This window comes from Microcebus murinus, chromosome 4, assembly GCF_040939455.1.
Source record: "Microcebus murinus isolate Inina chromosome 4, M.murinus_Inina_mat1.0, whole genome shotgun sequence".
NCBI lineage: Eukaryota > Metazoa > Chordata > Mammalia > Primates > Cheirogaleidae > Microcebus > Microcebus murinus.
In genome coordinates, this window is record NC_134107.1 from 17,941,144 (window position 1) to 17,965,444 (window position 24,301).

Consider the following 24,301-nt stretch of genomic DNA (forward strand, 5'->3'; position numbering starts at 1 on the left):
TGAGGATAGATTTTGTGCTGAATATTTTGAGCTAGGTTAGAAGTAGACAGTACTGTAGTAAAAGCAGCTTCTAGATATAAAGTAGTTAACCAATTATTCATGTTAGCAATATTTATTAAGTGCCAAATAGTGGCTAGGTACTGTTCTTTGTGCTGGGATACAACAGTAAACAAAACAGAGAAATATTGTGCCCTGCAGGTATTTCATTCTGGTGAGGAGAACTAGGCAATCAGTTTAATAAACAGGAGGTAGAAAATGACAACAGACATGTGAGATCATAGAACGGTATCTGGGTAGAGTAATAAGGATCAGAATTATTGGTAGGAAACAGGCATGGAATTTTTTTTTAAAAGAGTGAATTGCATGGACCTTAGCTGGAAAATGATGTTTGAAAGGGACATAAAAGAGATGAAGGGATGAATCATACCAATATCTGGAGAATACAGTTTCAGGTAAAGAGAAGAGTCAAAAGTCTTTGATGCTGGGGCAAGAATGGCCCATTTGATGAAGAGTGGGAAAGTCAGCAAGGCTGGGGCAGAGTGAAGGAAGTGGCAAGCATGGTGAGTGTTACGAAATAAGGTCCTTTAGGTAAGGGAGGGACAGACTATGGATGACCTCTAGGCCATTGTGGATTTTACTTTGAATAAATTGGGAGCCTTCACAGGAAGTTAAACATATGGGCAACATTGCTTTATTATTTATCTATTTATTGGCCCATACTGGTTGCTGTATTGAGAATATAGTATAAGGGACAAAGATGTAGTTGAGTTAGACGGCTATTACAATACTCTTGGCAAAAGATGATGGTGATTTGACCCAGGATGGTAGCAGCAGAGGTGGTGAGAAGTGATCAGATTCAGAATAAGTGTTGAAGGAAGAAACATTATTATTTCATCAAAGACTGAAAAGCAGATGCGAGAGAAACAAAACAGGTTAATTCCAAATTTTTGACTCAGAAATTGGAAGAGTGGAATATTATTAACTAATATGAGGAATGATACATCAATTTTTGGAAGAGAAGATTTGGAATTCAGCTTTAAACATGCTACTTTTGATATATCTATTTCTCAGTTCTTATTGTACAATGTTAGCACTAAACAGAAACTTAGGCATGCTCTAATGGTAGATTTTGTTTTTGTTGTTGTTTGTTTGTTTTTAACCTGAGAGTTATAACCAGGAAATTCAGGATAGATTTCTGAGGGTTTGTGAACCCTCTAAAATTTTGTGTGTTAATTCATATGCAGGTATCAATATTTGGGGATAATTATTATTGCTTTTATTATGTCCTCAGAGAGGTTCATGATTCCAAAAATTTAATATCCATTAATTATTTGCAGATAAGGAAATTAAGAAATACAATGGTGGAAGCATGTGCACAGATTCACAGGACTGTGTTTTCAGGGAAACAGAAGTGAAAATATAAATCTTGAGATGAAAAGAAGAATACAGTTGTCTTCAATATATTTCACCTCTCACTTCAACTAAGATAATGATAATATTCCATGTATCTGAAGATACATGTGTATATAAGGATTGTTGATCTGCCCTGCCATACTGTGTTGCAATGGGCGAGATTATCTATTGCCTCATAATGGTTTCCATAAGAGATGTTAAAAAAACTGATCAGCCAAATTTTTCATATGGGTAAATTGTGTTCCTGAGAGGAGAGATCACTCTCTTAATTCATACAGGTGATTAGTGTCAGGGATGTATACCATTTACAGGACTCCTCAATCCCAGGTCAATGAACTTCACACTTTTAAGCCTTTAACTCCTTTATTTAATTACATGGGAGTAGTTAACAAAACTGTTAAACTTCAGGATTTTAGCAAGATTCTGAATGATACTACCAGTCTGGCTTAAATTGCTTATTTGTGGAAATTTGACCATATTTACTTTATTAACAGGCTGAGAATTTATAAATGATTCAAGTACTTTTCCTCTCAGAATAAAGACAGCTACCTTTTCATAGGTATATTTTCTGTCCAAACAGTGGGCTGTGCACTTTACCTACATAACAATAACTTTTAAAACCCTTTGAAGACATATAGATTTGGGTGTTAACAATACTTTTCCAAGATTAGGTATCTATCAAGAGAAGGAATCAGGTTTTGGGCTCAGCTGCCATTCCAGAAATTGTGGAATTTCACCTGTGCCAGGCCTGACTGCTCTCTGCTGCACTTGCTCCCAGCTGTGTTAGTTCTCAGCTCCACGGTGGGCTGGATCACACAGAATGGCCCCACTCATATGTCTGGGGGCCAGCGTGTGGTCAGCTGGGATGACAGGGAGGGCTAAGCCAGATGCCTTATTATCCAGCAAATAAACCCAGGTTTATTTACGTGGTGGTGGCAGGATTCCAAAAGTAGGGAGAGAAACATGAAAAGCCTCTTGAGACCCAAGCTTGAAATCCACATGGGGCTTCTTATGCTGCTACCTGTTGGCCCAAGCAAACCAGCAGGCCCTCCAAGTCTCAAAGGATGGACAAAACAGAACCCACTCTTGAACTCAGTAAAGAATTGTGGCCATTTTCTTTTTTGGCACAACTATTTCCTTTGTGGTTTAGTTTTGTTTCCCTCTTTCTATTTTAAACATAAAAGCTTTGGGTACCAACATATAATGTGATAAATTTGTGATAAAATTGTACACACAAAAGTCAGAATTATGACTATAATCTTGACTATAATAATGGAGCATTTGTAAGCTTTTGTCAAATTTATTTATCTGTACTTTGCAATATTTTATAGTTTCATTTAGTTCCCGATTATTAGTGAGTATATGTGGTGTTTGATTTTCCATTCCTGAGATACTTAGGACCATAAGTCTCCAGTTCCATTCAAGTTGCTACAAAAGACATTATTTCATTCCTTTTATGGCTGAGTAGTACTTCAAAGTATATATACACTGTATTTTTTTCAATTCAGTTATGAATTAATGGAAACTTAGGTTGATTCCACATCTTTGCAATTATGAAATGTGCTGTGATAAACATTCAGGTGCAGGTGACTTTTTAATAAAATGACTTCTTTTCCTTTGGGTAGATACACAATAGCGGGACTGCTGTATAGAATGGTAGGTCTACTTTTAGTTCTTTGAAGAATATCTCTGCTGTTTTCTATAGAGGTTGTACTATTAAATAATTTGGAGTCTCACCAATAGTAGGTAATGTAAATATCCCTTTTACTCTGCATCCATGACAACATCTATTTTTTTTTTTTACTTTTTTTATAATGGTCATTCTGACAGGGGTAAGGTGGTATCTTGGTGTGATATTTATTTGCATTTCCATGTTGATTAGTGATGTCAAATATTTTTTCATGTTTTTTGCCATTTGTCTATCTTCTTTTGAAAAAAAAATCCATTCAGTAGTTTCTGTGTAGAATGTTTTGTAAATGTCTGTTAGGTCCATTTACGCTAGAATTAGGGTTAAGTCCAGTGTTTCTTTATTGATATTCTGCTTGGATTATCTGTCAAGTTCTATCAGTCAGGTGTTGAAGTTCTCAGAAATTATTGTTACTATTTATTTCTTTGTTTAGGTCTAGAAGAATTTGTTTTGTGAATTTGAGAGTTCCTATCTTATAAGCACATATATTAAAATTCAGGATTGTTAGATCTTCTTGTTAAATTGCTCCCTTTACCATTATATAATGACCATCTTTATCTTTTTTTTACCATTGTTGATTTAAAGTCTATTTTATTTGATATGAGAATGGTTATATATGTGGATTTTTTTTTCTATCCCTTTACCTTGAGCCTGTGAGAGTTCTTGTGAGTTAGATGGGTTTCTTGGAGGCAACATATACTTGGCTTAAATATATATATATTTTTTTAATCCATTAAGCCAGTCTGTGTTTCTTGGATCAGATATTAAGACCATTCACATTCGGTGTTAGTATTGATATGTGGGGTACTGTTCTGTTCATCATATTGGATGATACCTGGTTGTTTTGTTTTCCTTCTTCTGCTAGTGTTTTATAAGAGTATTGAGCTTTAGCTTCCAGGTGTTTTAACATTGGTTAGTGTATATTGTGCTGTTCTGTGTAGAGTGCAGTTTTGAGCATTTTGTGTAGCACACTTTTGAGCATTTCATATAGTGCAGTTCTGGAAAAATATTTCTTCATCATTTATGAAACTTAGTTTTGCAGAATATAAAATTCTTGGTTGACAGTTGTTCTGTTTAAGAAGACTAAAAATGGGGCCCCAATCCCTTTTAGCTTGTAAGGTATTCACTGAAAATTCTGCTGTTAGCCTGATGGGTTTTCCTTTGCAGGTTAGTTGTTGCTTTTATTCTGTAGATTGGAGAATTTTCTCCTTCATTTTGACTTTCCAGTTTGACGGCTATGTGTCTTGGAGATGTCCTATTTGCTATGAATCTTACAGGTGTTCAATGATCATCTCATATCTCAATGTCTAAATCTTTGATGATACCAGGGATGTTTTCCTCAATAATTCCCTCGAACAGGTTTTCCATACTTTTTACCTTTTTTTCTTCTACCTCAGAAATACCTATAATTCATATATAGGCTCACTTTGAGTGATTGTTCATTCTTCTTTACTCTTTTTAATACATCTTTGGCTGACTAATTAGTTTGAAGGCCTTGTTTTCAGGCTCTGAAATTGTTTCTTCTGCATGGTCTAGCCTATTTTTGAAGCTTTCTGCTGCATTTTAAAATTCTCTAAGTGACTCTCATTTTTTAATTTATATATATCTCTCTTATGTTGTCTATATCTTTAGTGACTTGTTTTCATTTTTTTAATTCATGTCCTGAAAATTTTTTGGCTTGTCTTGGTTTTTAACTTTATCTTCATGTTATTTGCCATCCAAATTATGAATTTTATCTCTGACATTTCAGTAATTTTCTTTAGGTCATGGTCTGTTGCTGGAGACCTTTTGTGATCCTTTGAGGGTGTTAAAATAGCTTGTTTTTTCATGTTGCCAGTATTATTATTCTGGTTCCTTCTTATTTCAAACCTTTACTCAGAGCTCAAAACAGACAAGTTTGTGGTATACCTGTTCTCCACTAAGAACTCTCAAAGAAAAAGAGGTCCCTGGATGGTGCACTTGTGTCCTACTCTGGAGGATTTACCTGGCATGAGATGTGCCAATTCACTGTGAGTGTTTAACACTGCTGCTCTCCTGAATCACTTGTCTCACTGTTCCCTTGTGGTTGTCACTGGTGGTCCCCACATTGCAAAGTGAGTTAATGTCCCACCTAGTTCTGTCAGTAGCAGTGATCGTTGGCCCAAGCTGGCTTGGGAGCTGCCCAGCCCATGCCCATGGCTGGTGGCAATTTTTGGATGGAGCCAGCTTGAGGGTTGCCCTGACCAGATCCATGGGTAGCAGTGTTTGTTGGTGGGCGTTGATTTGAGTTCAGCTCCACCCATGTCTGTGGATAGTGGTGATTGTCAGCCTCTGCTGGCTCCTGCTGGCTTGAGAGCTTCCCATTTGAGATCTATGGGCAGTGAAATTTGTCAGCTGGCAATGGCTTGAGTACAGCCCCACCCATATTGACAGGCAGTGGTGATTGTTGGCCTATGGTGGGCTGAGCTTTGCCCTGCCTAAGTCCCTGGCAGCAATTGGGGCATGTCAGTTCTGCCTATGGGACTCAGGAGAGTGCCCAGCCTATCTGCTCTCTTCCCCATCCTAGACTGGCACAGGTGATGGGGAGGCAGCAGCTATGGATCTGACCCCTGGGTAGAAGCAGGACTCTGGGTCTAGGATCTTAAAATGGTGCCAGCAGCAGTGCCCAGGGTTCACAAGCCAATAAGTCACTTCTGTACCCTTTCTCTGGAGCAATGAAGACTGTACAGTCTTTAGACTGCTTCCTACATCAGTCCTGCATCCATCCTGCAGTGGAAGATCCCTCCCAAAGCTGGAATATCAGTGATCATGGGGGGAGCATAGAGCTCCGGGATTCTCTCCATTGTCCCTTCACCCCATGTAGTTCTTTTCCTGCATACTTCCAAATTGCAGAGCAAGTCACCTCTCTTCCTTCTCTTTCATTCTGGGTACCTCCTATTACCTCTCTTTTGATTTGCAATGCTCTCTCCTAGATGATCAACGTGAAGGTGGATATCCATCCACTTGTCACCTTCAATCCTCTCCATAAAGGCATCATATGCAGGCTGCTTCTAGTCTGATATCTCAGCTCTTTCTCACCAACCCATATGTTTTTTAAAGGATCTGTGTGTAGATTTCAACAGATTCTGAGGAGAAATTATAATGTAAATAGAAATTCCTATTTAGAGTAGAGATTGAAACTGTTGGTCTTTGAATGCTGTCTACCAGGATAAGATTCCACTTTATACAACCTCTAGTAAATCTATCCAGAATTCTTAATGCCCCCCATTTCTGTCTTTATCAGAAGTTTAGTGCGAACTGGTGACAGAGGAATGAGGATGTCAGGGTTTGTGTTAAGAGTGGAAACTTCAGACCTTCAGCCAGAGTAAATTTTTTATTTGTTTGTTTATTTATTTATTTATTTATTTATTTTAGACAGAGTCTCATTCTGTTTCCTGGGCTAGAGCACAGTGTTGTCATCATAGCTCACTGTAACCTCCAACTCCTGGGCTCAAGCAATTCTCTTGCCATAGCCTCTTGAGTAGTCGGGATTACAGGTGCATGCCACCATGCCTGGTTAATTTTCCTTTTTTTATTCTTGTGGAGATGGGGTCTCACTATGTTGCTCAGGCTGGTCTTTAACTCCTGGGCTGAAGTCATCCTCCCTCCCACAGTGCTGGAATTACAGGAGTGAGCCACTATGCCTGTGCCTTTCCTCAGAGTAAACTTTAACTAAATATATGTGCGCATGTTACTTCCTCATAATGGCAATGGCTTTGATTTTTTTGATTTAAAGAATAAAATTCTTAGCAAGGCTTCTAGAAACTTTTGTTACCTGGTGACTCTTTTGTCTCATCTGAGGCACCGCTCCCCACTCATGTCTACTTAACCTCTGTTTCTTTAGCTGCCCAGGCTCTCTCCCACATGAAAGCTCTGTTACATACTTTTCTTATAATTGCTCTCTCCTCTCCTTGCTCCATAGTGGGAGGTTATCTGGCTCAATTCTTCTCATTTTTCAAATGTCCTTTAAATAGCTCATCTTCTGGGAAGGCTTTGAGCAATAGACTAGAAAATGTATTCTATCAGTTATTTGACTTTTAGAATCAGAACAAGAATTATAGTAAATCCATTTCTCTCTAAATGATATTATATTAAAATGATCTTTCCCAGCTATGTTTCCTTGTATAGACAAGTGATAAAATAGCAGAGAACGTCCATAGTAATAAGTGAGTTGGTGGCTGTAACTCAACATTTTATTCATTATAGATATAATGACCATAAATTTCTACCAAGACATTTCTATTTAAGCTTGTACAGATTCAGAATGAAAATTATAGTTTGCAAATGCATGACAACGTGGCACTGTATATCTTACTGTGAAGCTCCTAGGATGTGTGACATTATTATGGAGAAATTGATCATGTAAGTAATCTAGTTTGGTTGAAGTTCCAAAAGATGAGTAAACATGATGAGAGAGAGTTAAAAAGGTAAGGTAAAGCTAGTTTACGGAAATTTGGGTATGGAACTAAAGCATTTGTAGTCTATGTGCTAATGAAAGAGTAGCACAATATACTAATAGAGAAGTGAAATTGTCTATAAGACTTCAAGCTGCTTTTGCTGCAATATCATCTATCAAATAACGTGCTCAATGAACATTATCATCTACCTTTGAAATATTAGGACATCCATACCTTGCTTCTCGAAAAGGAATAACACTAGATTGACCAATAGGTAGAGGTCTTGAGTTCGCATTCTAGTTACAATACGGACTCCAGCTTTGTTTGACAGTAAATTAAAAATAAATATATTGCTACATAATAATTGCACCTATTTGTGGGTCAAATGTGATATTTTGATAACATGCCCAAAATTTCTAATGATCAAATCATGATATTTTAGATATACATTCCTTTGAACATTTATTCTTTCTTTGTGTTGGGAGCATTTCAAATCTTCTCTTCTAGCTATTTTGAAGTACACAACATATTGTTGTTAACTACAGTCACTCTACCACTGTAAGTAAATGTTTTAAACACTGAAATAGATCAATATCCTCTCTTAGTTTCAGTTTTCTCCTTTTTCCTTAATAGTTGTAACCAAATTCAGGTAACTACTGGGACATTGGCCCTAATTTGGTAACATTTTAAAATAGATGTCTTCTTAGCTTCTCTCTGAGAGTTTTGAAATTTCAAGATATGAAATTTAAAGAACTCATAGTTTCTAAATGCCCTGCCACCACAAATTGGGTTCCTCCTAATATTTGGCATTCATTCTTTCAAAAAAATGTGTGAACTATGCAAATAAATCTCTAGTTAACTAGAAAAAAGTGTAAAATGAAGGATTCTTAAAAGAAATTTAAGCTCTTTTTAGGAGTCATAAGAGGTTTTCATTTCATAAGATGGCTACAGCATTGCCTTAACTAGGAGAACATGAAGGAAAACAACTATTCACCTATAAGAAAGGTAAATGGGTTAATCATTGAATGCAAATACTTTTAGCTAAGAAGGTTCTTCATCCAAAAACATGCAGTGTGATCTTGGGCATGTTACTTAAGCTTTCTGTGCTTCTGTCTTGTCAACTATAACATGTGCTTCATAAAACGACCTACCTTAAGAAGTTGTAGTGAGAATTAAATAGATTAAGTATAGTACTTAGAATAGTGACTGGCATATGGTCGGTAATGTATAACTGTTTTTCTGTTTGTAATAATAGCAGCAGCAGGTGTAGTGCAGTTTATTGTTATTTGTATACCTACCACCACATGCCTGACACATGGAAGTTCTCAATAACTTATGGAATGATACCAGAATTTTTTGAGCACCCACTATGTACCAAACATTGGGCTGCGTTCTTTTCATGTATATCATATTTATTCAATGAGACAATTGGTCAGAAGGTGATTAGTTATCACCGTGAGCTTCATTTTTGCTTATCCATTTTATGAGAATAAGAGACTTGACCTGCGTTGAACAGTTAATAAGTGAAATCCCTAATTTGCAAATCACATCTGACTCTAATTCCAGTTGTCTTTCCAAGTCACAGACTGTGGTTCTATAATTCTAGATGGCAAGCAATGAAACTCCACAAGCTTCTTAGTGATTGTTGACCTAATTGATAACCTTGTTAACTTATTTCAATAGAAAAATCACTAAGTGATGTTTTCCCCTTATCATGGTAACCAGGCTTTCTTCTGTGTGGACATGGAAGTGGGAAATCGCACCATCCTGACTGAATTCATCTTGGTGGGCTTCTCAGCAGACCCCCGGTGGCAGTTGATTTTGTTTGGAATATTTCTGACACTCTATTTGGTAACATTGTCAGGGAACATGACCTTGGTTATCTTAATCCGGATTGATTCCCGCTTGCACACACCTATGTACTTTTTCATCGGCAATCTGTCGTTTTTGGATTTCTGGTATACCTCTGTGTATACACCCAAAATCCTGGCCAATTGTGTGTCAGAAGATAAGCGCATTTCCTTGGCTGGCTGTGGGGCTCAGTTGTTCTTTTCCTGTGTTGTCGCCTACACTGAGTGCTATCTCCTGGCAGCCATGGCCTACGACCGCCACGTGGCAATTTGTAGCCCATTGCTCTATGCAGGTACCATGTCCACTTCTCTCTGTGCTGGGCTTGTCGCTGGCTCTTACATAGGGGGTTTTATGAACGCCATAGCGCACACTGCCAACACATTCCGCCTGCGCTTCTGTGGTAAAAATATCATTGACCACTTTTTCTGTGATGCACCGCCACTGGTAAAAATGTCCTGTACAGACACCAAGGTCTATGAGAAAGTGCTCCTGGGCGTGGTAGGCTTCACAGTCCTCTCCAGCATCCTTGCCATCGTGATCTCCTATTTCAACATCCTCCTGGCCATCCTGAGGATCCGCTCAGCGTCAGGAAGGCGCAAGGCTTTCTCCACCTGTGCTTCCCACCTCATCTCGGTCATGCTCTTCTATGGATCCCTGCTCTTTATGTATTCAAGGCCTAGCTCCACCTACTCCCTAGAGAAAGACAAAGTGGCCGCCTTGTTCTACACTGTGGTCAACCCACTGCTCAACCCTCTCATCTATAGCCTGAGAAACAAAGATGTCAAAGAGGCCTTCAGGAAAGCAATGCAAACCATACGACCACAAACATGAGGGTTATTTGCTTTGCCGAATGCTGTTATTGCATTTTCCAAATAATTGGCTTGTAGACATGTTTGTATGCATTTATGTATTTCAATTCAGGTTATATTTAAAACAATGAAATATTGTGCAAGTAACTCTATTGTCATTACATTGTTGCATTCCAAACTATTTGAAATCTATAGCATTGGGTTATCTAATCCTCTGCAAGATGGTATCTTGCCTCTTTGCAGTACTAGATTTTTCATAAAATTCATTCTATTGGTTGTCTTTGAGGGGTTTGGGGGGAACAAAGAAATTCCATAGTTTCATGGATATTGCTTGACTTTGAAACATGGTAAGCAATATTTACAGTGTTAGGAGAAGATTTGAAATTGTAAGACTCCTGGAAATTTGCTAAAGATTTTATAATTTGCTTTTAACAAATTGGTTTTTTTAGTAAAGCATTTCCTTTATATTTCTTCATAAAGCTCTGATTGAGTATTTAGAAAATATCTTTTTAAACTTTGTGCCTTCTACATCAATATAATATGAGACAAAGTGTTTAAGAGTTGTTTAGATTATAAAACAAAAAGCAAAACTGTTTCTAAATTCATGAAGAAATATGTGTCGCTAGAATTGCATATCTCCCTAAATGGGCGTTCTCTTTTACACATAGTGAGCACTCCATAGTACCATCTCTCAGGTTATACGGTAGCATATCCCCCAATTAGGGAAAAATAACATTTAAAAATGAAATAAAATAATACCAACACCCATATTTCCCTTGGTTTTTTTCTTGATCTTGACTGAAAAACTCAGACTGCTTTTTTTTTTTTTTTTTTTTTTTTTTTTTTTTTTTTTTTTTTGAGACAGAGTCTCGTTTTGTTGCCCAAGCTAGAGTGAGTGCCGTGGCGTCAGCCTAGCTCACAGCAACCTGAAACTCTTGGGCTCAAGCAATCCTGCTGCCTCAGCCTCCTGAGTAGCTGGGACTACAGGCATGGGCCACCATGCCCGGCTAATTTTTTCTATATATATTAGTTGGCCAATTAACTTCTTTCTATTTATAGTAGAGATGGGGTCTCGCTCTTGCTCAGGCTGGTTTTGAACTCCTGACCTCGAGCAATCCACCCGCCTCGGCCTCCCAGAGTGCTAGGATTACAGGCGTGAGCCACCGCGCCCAGCCAACCGACCATATGCCAGACTGCTTTGACAGTCCTGGGACCTGGCTAGCTATTTGTTTTCCTAGCAGTTTTGAACTCAACCTAGGCCTCAAACATTCCTGGGCACTAATAAACTTGTTTAGTTTGACGCCTGAAACTCTGAATAATCAAGCATGTTGCTAAGCAAGTACGAATGAATCCTGTCTCTTAACCCAATTCCTGAAACCCTCACATAAACTCCATAACTCAACTCCCTTGTGGTGGATATACCTAGGGAGAACATTTCTTGTCTTGCTGTCTTCTGCAAGGACAGGTCGCAGTCCCTCTCTATACAGAAGTTCCTCTACATAAATGCTTTGCACTGATCACTCTGGCACTTAGTGCTTCTGTCTTGGAATCCAAACAGGCCCCAATATCAGGATGGGTTGGGGATGTCCCTCATGAGAATTCCCCTGCTGCTGCCCTTGGGGACACTCCAGCCACAGGTTCAGACAGATGAAGCAACATTCTAAACCCAATACTTGTATGTTCACACAAGAAGATTTTAATTATGAAAGCAACTTAGGGTTCAATATTCGGTACATGGTAGGTATAGTTGACATTTCATTTAACAGTCTTTAAAGACTACAAGTAAAGGGATTATTAATTACACTTTACAAATTGGGAGTTTGCAGCTCAGAGGTTAGAACTTTTTTACTGAAAGATGATAGCAATTGCTAGAATGAGAACATTTACAAAATTCATTAAAATTCAAAAAAAATGGGGACATAGTTGTAGCCACTTCAATTGTGTTATCTCTGACATTTCTCATCTTTCCTTTCACCTGCATTTATTTTCCAACACATCACTACTCTCCCTCTTTTTGTCAAAATAATCTTAACATTTCTTATCCTTGTGCCACCAAGGAAGCTCTATGAGCACTTGACCAGAAGGATTTGGAGTATGTTCCCCAAATATCAATGATGCGTATTATCTTTTCTTCACATCCCCATAGTTCATTACATACAGAAAAATAATTGAGTCAATATAGGGGAGAGAATAAAGTAAAATTTAATCTACAGGATGTCGGAAGTATTACCTACTCTTTTATTTTGCATCTGAGATACTATTTTTAAAAACTCTACTAACATTGAACAAAATATATAGATTACACACTGATCACAGAAACAAAACAAAAAACCTAATGCAAAAATAAAATTTTCATTTTGAATTTTGTTCCATAGGAAAAAAAGACCTTTTTTTTTTTTTTTTAAATCCAGTTACCCAACCTTTCCATGAAGCAGTTTACTATTGCTTAGCACAAATTTTAGAAATTTGTCAATTTAGACTTCAGATTGTGCTAACACGAAGAGTTTCCTCAGAGCTGCTTTCACATCCTTATTCCTCAGACTGTAGATCATGGGGTTCAGCATGGGGAACAGCACGGTGTAAAAGGTGGAAACGATTTTGTCCCTCTCGAGGGAATAGCTGGAACTTGGGCGAGAGTAGATGTACAGAATGGAGCCATAGTATAAGGTAACGGAGATGAGGTGGGAGGAGCACGTGGAGAAGGCCTTGAGGCGGCCCTGGCTGGAGCGGATCCTCAAGACTGCTGCGATGATGAAGATGTAGGAGGCGAGGATGAGCATGGCGGGGGAGATGACGTTGGAAGCCAACAGGAAGTACAGCACAGCCTGGTAGCTCTCTTCCACATCACATGCCAACTTCACCAGGGGTGGGACATCACAGAAAAAGTCGTCGATGACATTGTCACCACAAAAATCCAACGTGAATGTGTTGCTGGTTAATATTATTGCATTGAGAAAGCCACCAATATAGGAATATATAACAAAACAGATGCACAGTCTCCTTGGCATGGCCTGAGCATAGAGCAGGGGTTTGGAGATGGCCACATAGCGGTCATAAGCCATGGCAGCCAGCAGGTAGCACTCACTATAGGCCAGCCCCGCAGAGAAGAAGAACTGGCACAGGCAGCCAGCAAAGGAGATGCTTTTGTCTTCAGAGATGCAGGTCATTAGGATCTTTGGAGTGTAGACAGAGGAATACCAGAGATCCAGAAAAGACAGATTTCCAATGAAAAAATACATGGGTGTGTGGAGACGGGAGTCATTACAGATCAGCACTATGAGGGTGCTATTTCCTACCAGGGTCAGAGAGTACACCCCGAGGAACACCACGAACAGAGCCAGCTGCATCACTGGATCTGTCGTGAAGCCCAGCAGGAGGAACTCACTCACTGTGCGATTGCTCCTCTCCATGGCTTAAAAAGACCTTACCTGCAAAGAGTAGAGCAGAGTTTAATCATCTCAAACAATACCAAAAGAGGGCATTATCTGTGCTAAGCACCTGAGATGTGGTCAACATTAAGCAGGGACCTTGCCTGCTTTGGGCAGATGATAGGAGTTTTATGAGCTTCAATATATTTATTTCAATAAAATGCATTTAATAACAGAAAGTCCATACTGCATTTGGTGTGGTTATTAATTTTTTTCAGAAAATATTTCCTGGGCCTCCTTCTGGCACATTGCCCAAAAATCCCAGGGAAGGAACCAGATTAGGAATCAGAGTAGAATTTGGATGGAGCCCACTGAATTAATCTATCTGCTAATGCCAAGAAAACATTGTGTGATGATGTCCTCACATCATCACATTTGGAGTGTAAAAGCATGGGACTTAGTGTTATTTCCCAGTCTTTATAACTAGCCATGAATGTCATTCTTAAGACAGTTATACCAAGTTGATATTGTCTGTAACAACAGTTCTGAATTTTGCTTCCTAAATTGGTACATAGGGAAATATTGCAAAATACACTCATTCTTTGTAAAGCAGTGCAGATTTCAGAGTCATATAGTTATAAAGGTCTTTTCCAATGAACGAATGTCCATCAAGACTCTGGATGGAGAAAGTGGAACAATCTTCTCTGCATAGGACTATCCTATGAATGCAGGATATTTTTATCCTTGTCTACTGCATAGTAAATGTTACATGAAGCTCCTGATCTTTGTGACAATCAAAAATCCAATCACATGCTTAAAAAATGCTTCTTAAAAGATCTTAACATCTGTTAAGAAACTCCAAATCTTCACATATTATTTTGTGAATCTTCATAGGCTCTTCTAGGGATTATGTAAAGAAATAGCCGGGCGCGGTGGCTCACGCCTGTAATCCTAGCACTCTGGGAGGCCAAGGCGGGCGGATTGCTCAAGGTCAGGAGTTCAAAACCAGCCTGAGCGAGACCCCGTCTCTACCATAAAAATAGACAGAAATTAATTGGCCAACTAATATATATATATATATATATATATATATATATATATATATATATAAAATCAGCCGGGCATGGTGGCTTGTGCCTGTAGTCCCAGCTACTCGGGAGGCTGAGGCAGGAGGATCGCTTGAGCCCAGGAGTTTGAGGTTGCTGTGAGCTAGGCTGACGCCACGGCACTCACTCTAGCCTAGGCAAGAAAGCGAGACTCTGTCTCAAAAAAAAAAAAAGAAAGAAAAAAGAAATAGAAACATAACTGGAGAATACTCCTAAGTGATCAAATTACCTGTGGTAATATAACCCTCGATTTACTTTATCCACTGGGTCACTGGGATCAAGCAGAGATAGGAACTCACAAAGACATAAACTCCATGAGAGCAGGGATTTTTGTCTGTTTTGCACATTACAGATACCCAGTGCCTAGAGTAGTACCTAAAATGGATGCACAATAAATATTTATTGAATGAATTAATTAATTAATGCATAACCTTGACTCAGAGGAGAAAGCAGTCAATAGAATTGAAGTTCTGCATGGCCTCTAATGATGTCATTATACTCCAAATCACTGTATAATTTGTTTGATACTCCCAATATATTTCCTGGCACCAGCAATTCCAGGTCATTTGTGTTCTTTTCAGGCAGGTATAGGAACAAAGAAACCAGTCTCCAACATAGTCAGCCTGACCAAATATTTGTTTACCTAAATGGAGTGTGTCTATGAAGAAAGTGTTTTTCATGTGAGCGACAGATTGCCCATCGCTCTATGGCATGATGGATAAGAAGCATGCCTTAGAACTGACTGCTCAAACTAAAAACAGTCGGGCTATTATGGAAAATGCATTTGACTTTCATGATTCAAATTCTCTGTCACTAGTCAACAATGGAAAGCCTTGGCTGGGCACGGTGGCTCACGCCTATAATCCTAGCACCCTGGGAGGCTGAGGAGGGAAGATCACTTGAGGTCAGGAGTTGGAGACCAACCTGAGCAAGAGCAAGCAAGACACCCGTCTCTACTAAAAAAAGTAGAAAAAATTGTTCAGGCGCGGTGGTGCATGCCTATAGTTCCAACTACTGAGGCTGAGGCAGGAGGATTGCTGGAGCCGGGGAGTTTGAGGTTGCAGTCAGCTGTGATGATGTCACTGCACTCTAGCCAAGGTAACAGACTGAGACTGTGCCTCAAAAACAAACAAAAACAATGTAAAGCCTTCATTTCTTCATATGTAAGATGGCAATAATTTTTTCTCCTTAGGATTGTTGTAAAAGAGTTAACTCAAGTAAGGACTAAGTACAGAGCTTGGCACGTTATAAATACTCAAGTAGCATATGGTTCTCAAATTCTTTGCACATGGGAATTACCCTATTCCATGCCAGTGTTTCTACTTTAGCATATCTTAGTTGAACCTCAAGGAATCTGCTTTCATTAAAGCAGTCCACGTGCTTGTAATGCAGGTTGTCTGTAGATCATGCTGAGGAATGCTGAAATGAGTATCATTTGTATTTGTAAAAGTTGTCAGCATCAGAATGGAGTTACTAAAGTTAAAAAAAAAAAAGAATAAAAAAGAAAAACCTGGCAACTAAAGCCATGGAAGGCCACAAAGAGATTGTTCTCATGCTTCCATTTCTGATAAGAAAACTACCACAAAAGAATGCAAAAACAACTTTGCACAAAGGCCATTGCAATCTTACAAAAAATACTTCTGCAAGGAGAGTTGCCCAGCTACTGCCAGTCCAAACTTAGACTGGCATCGCCTTTATTACTGATCTTTGTAGCCAGGAATAATTATTTCAAAACAATGATGTGATCCTTCTCATTTTTTTCTTTGTCTTCCTTTACCTCCCTAAACGTGCACATTGTTACAGCGGCACACATATTCCCATTGCAATGCTGCATTCATGAATAAATATCCTTTTATTTGAGAGAAGTCCTCTCTTTTTGTTATTTAGGTTGGCATATATGGTATCAGAAACAGGACCTAAAAATATCATTATTGAAACAAATTTGCTGTTCTTGGAACTGGTGTGCAGCACTCACTCGAGCCCTCCGAGATCTCTCCTTTCACAGCCCTCCTCCTCTGCCCTGGTTAGTCTTCTTTGAGGCTGAGCCTCTCACTTTTTGGTAGAAGTCTTTTGATATTGTTTGGGATCTGGTTTGGATAAGGCCATCTTTATAAAGGATCACCTATCCCTCAAAGGATGATAAAAGACTTTTGTCTTTCCTCCTAAATCCTTTCGGATAAAAACACTTATATCATTGTGGATTGAGTACTCTGCTTTCTACAGAACTTCCTACATTCTGTCGGTGAGGCTTGGCTTTCCTGGTGAATCGCCTTTGGTATGTGTGCCTACTTTAATATTTCGTTTGATCTACATGCTTAGATTAAAATATTTGTGACCACCCGTATCTTGGTTTCTTCTGAATCGGTTAGACCCTTTTTCCCTTGCTTGTTTCCAAAAATATTTTAAAAGCAAAAATAAACATTCTAAGCTGTGGCTGCAGGATGGCTAATGAAAAGCCACTAGGGTGGTCACCACCATCTAAAACACCAGTCTAAACTCCCGACATTCCCTGACAGGGCTTATAGGATTTTCCTCGCCCTTAAGAGATTAATAAGAAATGGAATGAGATTTTCAAACATTAAGGAATGGTAGATTTTCTGGGACTCCAGACAGCTACTTATTATGATCCATTCTTGTGCATGTTTTTAAACTTAAGGGCAAACTTATAACAAGCAAAATTCAGAGCCCAAATGGTCATTATTTAAATTCTCTAAAAAGGCTCACAACTGTACAGTTAACATGTAGAGCTGTATAAGTCTGCTATCTCTATATGTTATTTTCTTTGCCTAGTTTGAATGTGCTCACTTTTCCATTGGTGTTGACATAAAATTCATTTCTTATGACATTCAACCCAAGATTTTTTTTAAAAATTCTTAAAAGGCTTTTGAATTAATTAATGGCTTTACAAATTACATCAGCTCAATGATAACCAACAACCCAGACACCTTTAGGAAATGCAAACTTAGGTTTGCCTGAGTAACAATTGCTTATGGTAATAAAACATACAATTGAAAAATTAATAATCTAAAAATAGAACCAGATAAATGTTTATTAAAGGTACGCTCTGAGATCCAAGAGGTTAAAATTTTGAGTTAGGAGCAATAATATATCTCTCTGTCATAAAAATTTTCTTTTTTCTGCCATTTCAGTGGTAATAAAAAAATAGGTAAAACAAAACAACAACAACAACAAAAAAACATCCTATTAAAATTCTTCTCTACTTGCATTTGCTAATCAAGCAAACCAAAAGAGGAAACAAAAGGTAGATTTGGTACTAGTTCAAAGCTACTTGAAGATTTTGTTTTTCTTATGCCATTCAGCCAGTATTAGGATAATGCAAATAATTGCGAGTTTAACCCTGAACACATTTGAAATTGAAATAAATGGGAGAAAACTGTGAAATAAATTTTCTTTTAAATTGAATTGCCATAAAGACTATTATATCCAAAATTTTGCTCCACAGCCTTCATTACATTACTTATCAAGGGAAATAAAGTTTAACCATGTCAACAAGTCTCAATTTTGTCAGAAATGTAATTTGAATCTAACTGTCTTTTATAAACCAGTGAGTTTGTATTATTGTATATTCTAAAATTAAAGTTCTAAGATCTTCGTGTGTGTGTTTAGACGTATTATATATAACGTATATGAATTATGTTGTATGTTGTGTCTGCATGGTAAAATCTGGTATAGTTCGCCAAAATTCCCTTAAGGAATTCTATTTGCATCAGTTTAGATAAATGAACATTCATATATATCTTTAACATCTGCATTAAGCAACTTACCTAAAATTCTCAGCAACATGATCATCTTAACAGAATTCAGATCTGTCTGTTGCAGAATCTTTTATGTTAGTATATGCATTCCCAGGTTGTAGATTCCTGCAAACCCTCAGGATTTCATAGTTTGGGAGAAAAACTAACAGGGCAATTAAATAAAATTGTGTGTTGACAAATCAGGTGTTATTATTAAGATAGAGAAAAAAATTTGGAAGTCTATGATTCCCTAGTGAAAAATATAATTAGTCATAATTTTAATTATCTTTCTCTATTGAGCTGTGTAGAAGCTAAACTAAAATATGTATACATATACATTACATATGCTATTAATATTCATATGTATACTTCTCCATTATACCTCTTGAAATGCTTCAGCAATGAGCTTCTATCTCCTTTTCTAACCTGAATAGTTTTCTCTACCTGTACTAAAGCAGGAGTTCTTGATTTGTGTCCATTGATCCCTAGGAAGAACATAGATGGGCTTCAAGGAGTTGAAGATTCCCCCTAAGAATGGGCCTGGGAAGTCTTGTTTGTGTGCTGATCTGTTCAAGAGCATCTATTAGATTTTCATTAGTGTTCATGGTTCAGAGCCATTGAGCTACAGGCCTCAGATTTGCGTCACCCAATATGAGAGCCTTATAGAGTGTGTTGACACTTTCTTTAATGGATTTTACCAGAAGAATTTGGTCAACGAAGGGTCAACTAGATAAAATTTCTTTTAGAGCACTTTAGATCTTTGATTTTCTAAACTAGAATACTAAAAATTTTTGTCATTTGGACACTATAAACATTCCAATTCCACTTTTTAGTTATTTTAATGTATACCATAACTCAATATTGACTGTAATCACTTTGTTGTGTTATCAAACATTGTTCATTGTATCTAATTTTCTAGCTATATTTTTTACCCATTAACCATCCCCTCCTTAACTCTTCTTCCCTGGTACTCTTCCCATCCTCTGATAACAATCATTTGACTCTCTAACTTTGATTTTTAACAATTGCAATACCCATGGTTGTTAGGTTTTCAATATATATTTGTTTTATTATTAAATGAAGGGCCCTAACTATTTCAGTTGTGGTAGGCTAGGCTACATTACAGTTTAAATTTTGGGAAGCATTGTCTTCCCACAGGTCTCAGAAGCAGTGACTCTGAGACCCTGTTTCTGCTGTACTACTATGTGTTACAACTAGTATTGATTATATCCTTGGACCACTTTCCAGATTAATGCGCATGACTTCCTGTGCAGATCTTTCCTTCCTTCTCCATGTGGTGATCCTGCATATTCTGGATCTTCCTGCCTAATTTACAGTTTCTTGTGTTTTCTTTCTCTATTGCTTGCAAAAATACAAACAAGAAAGTATTTATGTTTATAAATATAAATTACATTAATGTTGTCTTATTTTGAAAATTAATCAAAATTAAATGAAACTTATGATACATATCCTTTTTATTTTTAAGTTTACTTTTATTGACAAATAATTGTATCTGCTTATGGGGTACAATGTGATGCTTCAATACAAGCATGAATTGTTGAATGAACATGCCACAATAATTAATGCATCCACTATTTTACATACTTATAATTCCTTTGTGGTGATAACATTTATAAAGCACTCTTTAAGTAACCTTTAAATGCACAACACATTGTTATTAACTCTACTCACCTTGCTATGCAATAGATCACCAGAATTTATTTTTCCTGCCTAATTGAACTTTGTATCCTTTGACCAACATTTCCCTTTTCCCCAACTACTCCCACCTCAGTGACTGGTAACCACCATTCTACTCTCTGCTTCTACGAATTTGAATTTTTCCATCCCAAATATAAGTGACATCATGCAATATTAGTCTTTCTGTGCCTGGCTTATTTCACTTAGCACAATAAGGTATCACATCACACCTGTTGGAAAATGCATTATCACAAGGAAAAAAAAAAAAACATAACAAGTGTTGGCAAGGATGTGAAGAAAAAGGAAGCTTTGTACACTTTTGGTGGGAGAGTATATTATTACAGGCATTTTTAAAAAAACAATATGGAAGTTCCAGAAAATATTAAAAATAGAATTACCACATGATCCAGCAATTCTACTTCTGGGTATATATCCAAAGGAATTGAAATCTATATGTAAAGGAAATATCTGCACCCCCATGTTTGTTGCAGTGTTATTCGTAAACAGCTAAGATTTGGAAACAACCTAAGTGCCCATTATCAGATGAATGGTTTAAAAAAATGTGGTATATATATGCAATGGAATACTATTCAGCCTTAAAAAGGTAATTTTCTCACTTGTAACAACATGGATGAACCTAGAGGACATTATGCAAAGTGAAATACCCTTTCTTGTATCATATCTATATGTATTATCTATATAAAATATTGCCATTTTGAATAAAGTGTACTCATAGACTTTTATTTTTCAAGTTGTTTCACTTCAGTAAAGTTATTATCTTTTCTTTTTAAAATAATTGTATTTTGAAGCTCAGAATGTCACAATTTGGATGTAAGTTCACTCCTATAAAATAAAGAGGAGCTCTGTGAGTTACACAGTGAATCACAAAAAGCACATCTATGGGATCTTGATAGATTTTTTTTCCGTTACTAGAGAAACTTATGTAAGAGACATATAAATTATAAGATCATGCCAACTGGGTCTAGTTTGTATCAAGTTATTTCTTGGGTGCTATTGATCGTTGTGTTGGTACCTCTTGGGGGAAAATGTATTTATAAAAATGTTTAGGATATTCTGTTAAAAGAAAGTGATGAATATAATTTAGTTACTAATCATAAGAACATATTAAAACTGATTTTGCACACTTGTTCCTATTGCTAGGACCAGGTAGATACTATTCTGCATGTATCAGTCAGCCAAATATTCTTAGGTTAAAGAAGTAGACTGGGCCGGGCGCGGTGGCTCACGCCTGTAATCCTAGCTCTCTGGGAGTCCGAGGCGGGCGGATTGCTCGAGGTCAGGAGTTCGAAACCAGCCTGAGCAAGAGCGAGACCCCGTCTCTACTATAAATAGAAAGAAACTAATTGGCCAACTAATATATATAGAAAAAATTAGCCGGGCATGGTGGCGCATGCCTGTAGTCCCAGCTACTTGGGAGGCTGAGACAGAAGGATCGCTTGAGCCCAGGAGTTTGAGGTTGCTGTGAGCTAGGCTGACGCCACGGCACTCACTCCAGCCTGGGCAACAAAGTGAGACTCTGTCTCAAAAAAAAAGAAAAAAAAAAAAAAAAGAAGTAGACTGTTCTGTCACTTTATGAAGGTAGAGGAGAATTTGGGAGCTTCAGGTTTATGTTTGTTTTTAATTTAAAGTAACATGAAATTAAATCCAAATACGTAGAGTTTGTATTCTGATTTATTCTCCTGAATGTTCCTAATTTTCTTATTTTAGGTTTCTTGAACTCTTGAACTTGAGCATGTGTCAAGGGTGGAAATTGTAACTTGCATTATAAGAATCCTTGATCACAATGAAGCACAATGATAGCTCTGTTTGAAATACGAATGGCCTGATCTAAAATTGTCTTTGCTTCTCCTTAGAAGGAGATGACCTTGATTTATTTGAAGAGTTTATTCAGAGCCTCTTTCACATCCTTATTCCTCAGACTGTAGATCATGGGGTTCAGCATGGGGAAGAGTACGGTGTAAAATGTAGAAACTATTTTGTCCCTATCCAAAGAATAGCTAGATTGGGGGCGAGAGTAGATGTAGAGAATGGAGCCATAGTATAAGGTAACGGAGATCAGGTGGGAGGAGCACGTGGAGAAGGCTTTGAGGCGGCCCCGGGTAGAGCGGATCCTCAAGACAGTGGCGATGATGAAGAGGTAGGAGGCGAGGATGAGTGCGGCGGGCGTGATCACGTTGGAGGCCAGGAGGAAGTACATCAGAACCTGGTAGCCATCTTTCTTGCCACAGGCCAGCTTCACCAGGGGAAGCAAATCACAGAAAAAGTCATCAATGATGTTATCACCGCAGAAGTTAAAGGAAAACGTTCTTTTGGTGATGATGGAAGAGTTAATAAACCCACCGAGATACGAGGCTGTGACCAAAAATGTACATAGTTTTCTGGGCATGGCCTGAGCATAGAGCAGGGGTTTGGAGATGGCCACATAGCGGTCATAAGCCATGGCAGCCAGCAGGTAGCACTCACTATAGGCCAGCCCCGCAGAGAAGAAGAACTGGCACAGGCAGCCAGCAAAGGAGATGCTTTTGTCTTCAGAGATGCAGGTCATTAGGATCTTTGGAGTGTAGACAGAGGAATACCAGAGATCCAGAAAAGACAGATTTCCAATGAAAAAATACATGGGTGTGTGGAGACGGGAGTCATTACAGATCAGCACCATGAGGGTGCTATTTCCTACCAGGGTCAGAGAGTACACCCCGAGGAACACCACGAACAGAGCCAGCTGCATCACTGGATCTGTCGTGAAGCCCAGCAGGAGGAACTCACTCACTGTGCGATTGCTCCTCTCCATGGCTGCAGGAATCTCACCTAAAAGAAGAGAAAATGAGAGCTCGGTTGGAATCACTGTGCTGAATAAATAGAATGTATGTAACATATTACCTCTCTGGTAATCCTAGAACTCTAGGACCAATTATGTAGAACAAAATATTTTGTTTATGTTCAAAATATTTGCACTCACTGTTCATTCTGCTTATAATTTTTTGTAGTCCCTTTACTTCCTGAAAAATATGTTGCCTTCTCAATCTGGTCTTCCTGAACCACTCTTATCAACCCCCCCCCCCCCACACACACATACATACACTCTTTACCCTCCTTCCCTGAATTATTCTTCTCCAGAGCACTGTCCCTTTGGCTCAACATGTAATTGACTCACTTTTCTTATTTGCTATCTATTGCCACCATTAGGATGAAGGGCATGTTTTGTAGCTTGTTTTGTGTTCTGCAGGATATGATTACTTAAAATAGTGTCTGTCACAAGGTAGGCACAAATGATAGAATATTTGATATATGGATGGGCCACTGTATTATCAAGATGCATGTCAACCAAATCCAATCCACATTCTGGTCTGCTTTAATGATGGCATTTAACCCCTAATAGAATTGTCTGCTATCCCATGTTACGTGCCATAACTAGAAATCTCAGACTATCCCATACTCTTCACAAGCAGCTCACAAGAAAAATAAGGAAGGAATAGTCAACAGAATACAAAGTGTGACCACTGAAATATGCAGTCAGAGGGCTTCTAATTCAGAGAACACAAACACCCCCTGACATATTGCTAAATTTGTAACTTCTTGAGCTTCATCCCCACGAGATCCAAATTTAACAGGTCAGGTTTCCAGGGCAGCACTTTCCCCCCAAGTAGCCCAAAGTGATTCTGATACAAAGTGACTCCATGTAATAATTTGAGAAATGCTGTGACATTGGCCTTTATTATTATTAGAATGGCAATGATGATACTTTGTAGATGTGTGAAGATTAAAGGCATATGTATACAAAAGTATTTTGCAGAAAATTATACAATAATTTTGAAAGGTAACACCAACTGTTTCAGCATGAGATGTAGCATCAGACGGACCTGGGTTGAATTCTGATTCCAACCATTTAGAGCTCGGTCAGCTTTGAAAACTTAGTCTTCTGAAAAATCAATGTCCTCGTGTGTAATATAATGTGCTTCTCATCTATAATAACAAATTCCTACAAAATTCTACAGGAATTTAATAGAGACAATGTATTTGTATTTAAGGAGGTTAGAAGAATATCTCCTTTCCAATAATAGTTATGTGCTGAGTATTTAATATTGTATTAGTTATTATTGTCATATTATCATACAATGGTAGAATTTACTATGCAAAATTAAAAAGATGGTCAAACTGGTGACAATACTATCCCTTTTTAC

The 24,301-nt window shown here is 37.9% G+C and overlaps 3 protein-coding genes across 3 annotated transcripts; 1 reads left to right on the forward strand and 2 right to left on the reverse strand.

Moving 5' to 3' along the window:
* Nucleotides 1-9,240: 9,240 nt before the first annotated feature.
* Nucleotides 9,241-10,197, forward strand: LOC105861318 (olfactory receptor 9G4). The gene has a single exon (XM_012746710.2). The coding sequence runs from the start codon at nucleotides 9,259-9,261 to the stop codon at nucleotides 10,195-10,197; it is 939 nt and encodes a 312-aa protein (XP_012602164.2). The 5' UTR covers nucleotides 9,241-9,258.
* A 2,452-nt stretch (nucleotides 10,198-12,649) lies between these two features.
* LOC105861310 (olfactory receptor 9G19-like) lies at nucleotides 12,650-13,585 on the reverse strand. Its single transcript, XM_012746701.2, has one exon. The coding sequence runs from the start codon at nucleotides 13,583-13,585 to the stop codon at nucleotides 12,650-12,652; it is 936 nt and encodes a 311-aa protein (XP_012602155.2).
* Nucleotides 13,586-21,993: 8,408 nt separating this feature from the next.
* On the reverse strand, nucleotides 21,994-22,911 carry LOC105861296 (olfactory receptor 9G1-like). Its single transcript, XM_012746684.3, has one exon. The coding sequence runs from the start codon at nucleotides 22,909-22,911 to the stop codon at nucleotides 21,994-21,996; it is 918 nt and encodes a 305-aa protein (XP_012602138.3).
* Nucleotides 22,912-24,301: the final 1,390 nt, after the last annotated feature.

Coding starts and splice junctions, on each gene's coding strand:
- LOC105861296 (XM_012746684.3), bottom strand. CDS start 22,911: ATGGAGAGGAGCAATCGCACAGTGAGTGAGTTCCTCCTGCTGGGCTTC.
- LOC105861310 (XM_012746701.2), bottom strand. CDS start 13,585: ATGGAGAGGAGCAATCGCACAGTGAGTGAGTTCCTCCTGCTGGGCTTC.
- LOC105861318 (XM_012746710.2), top strand. CDS start 9,259: ATGGAAGTGGGAAATCGCACCATCCTGACTGAATTCATCTTGGTGGGC.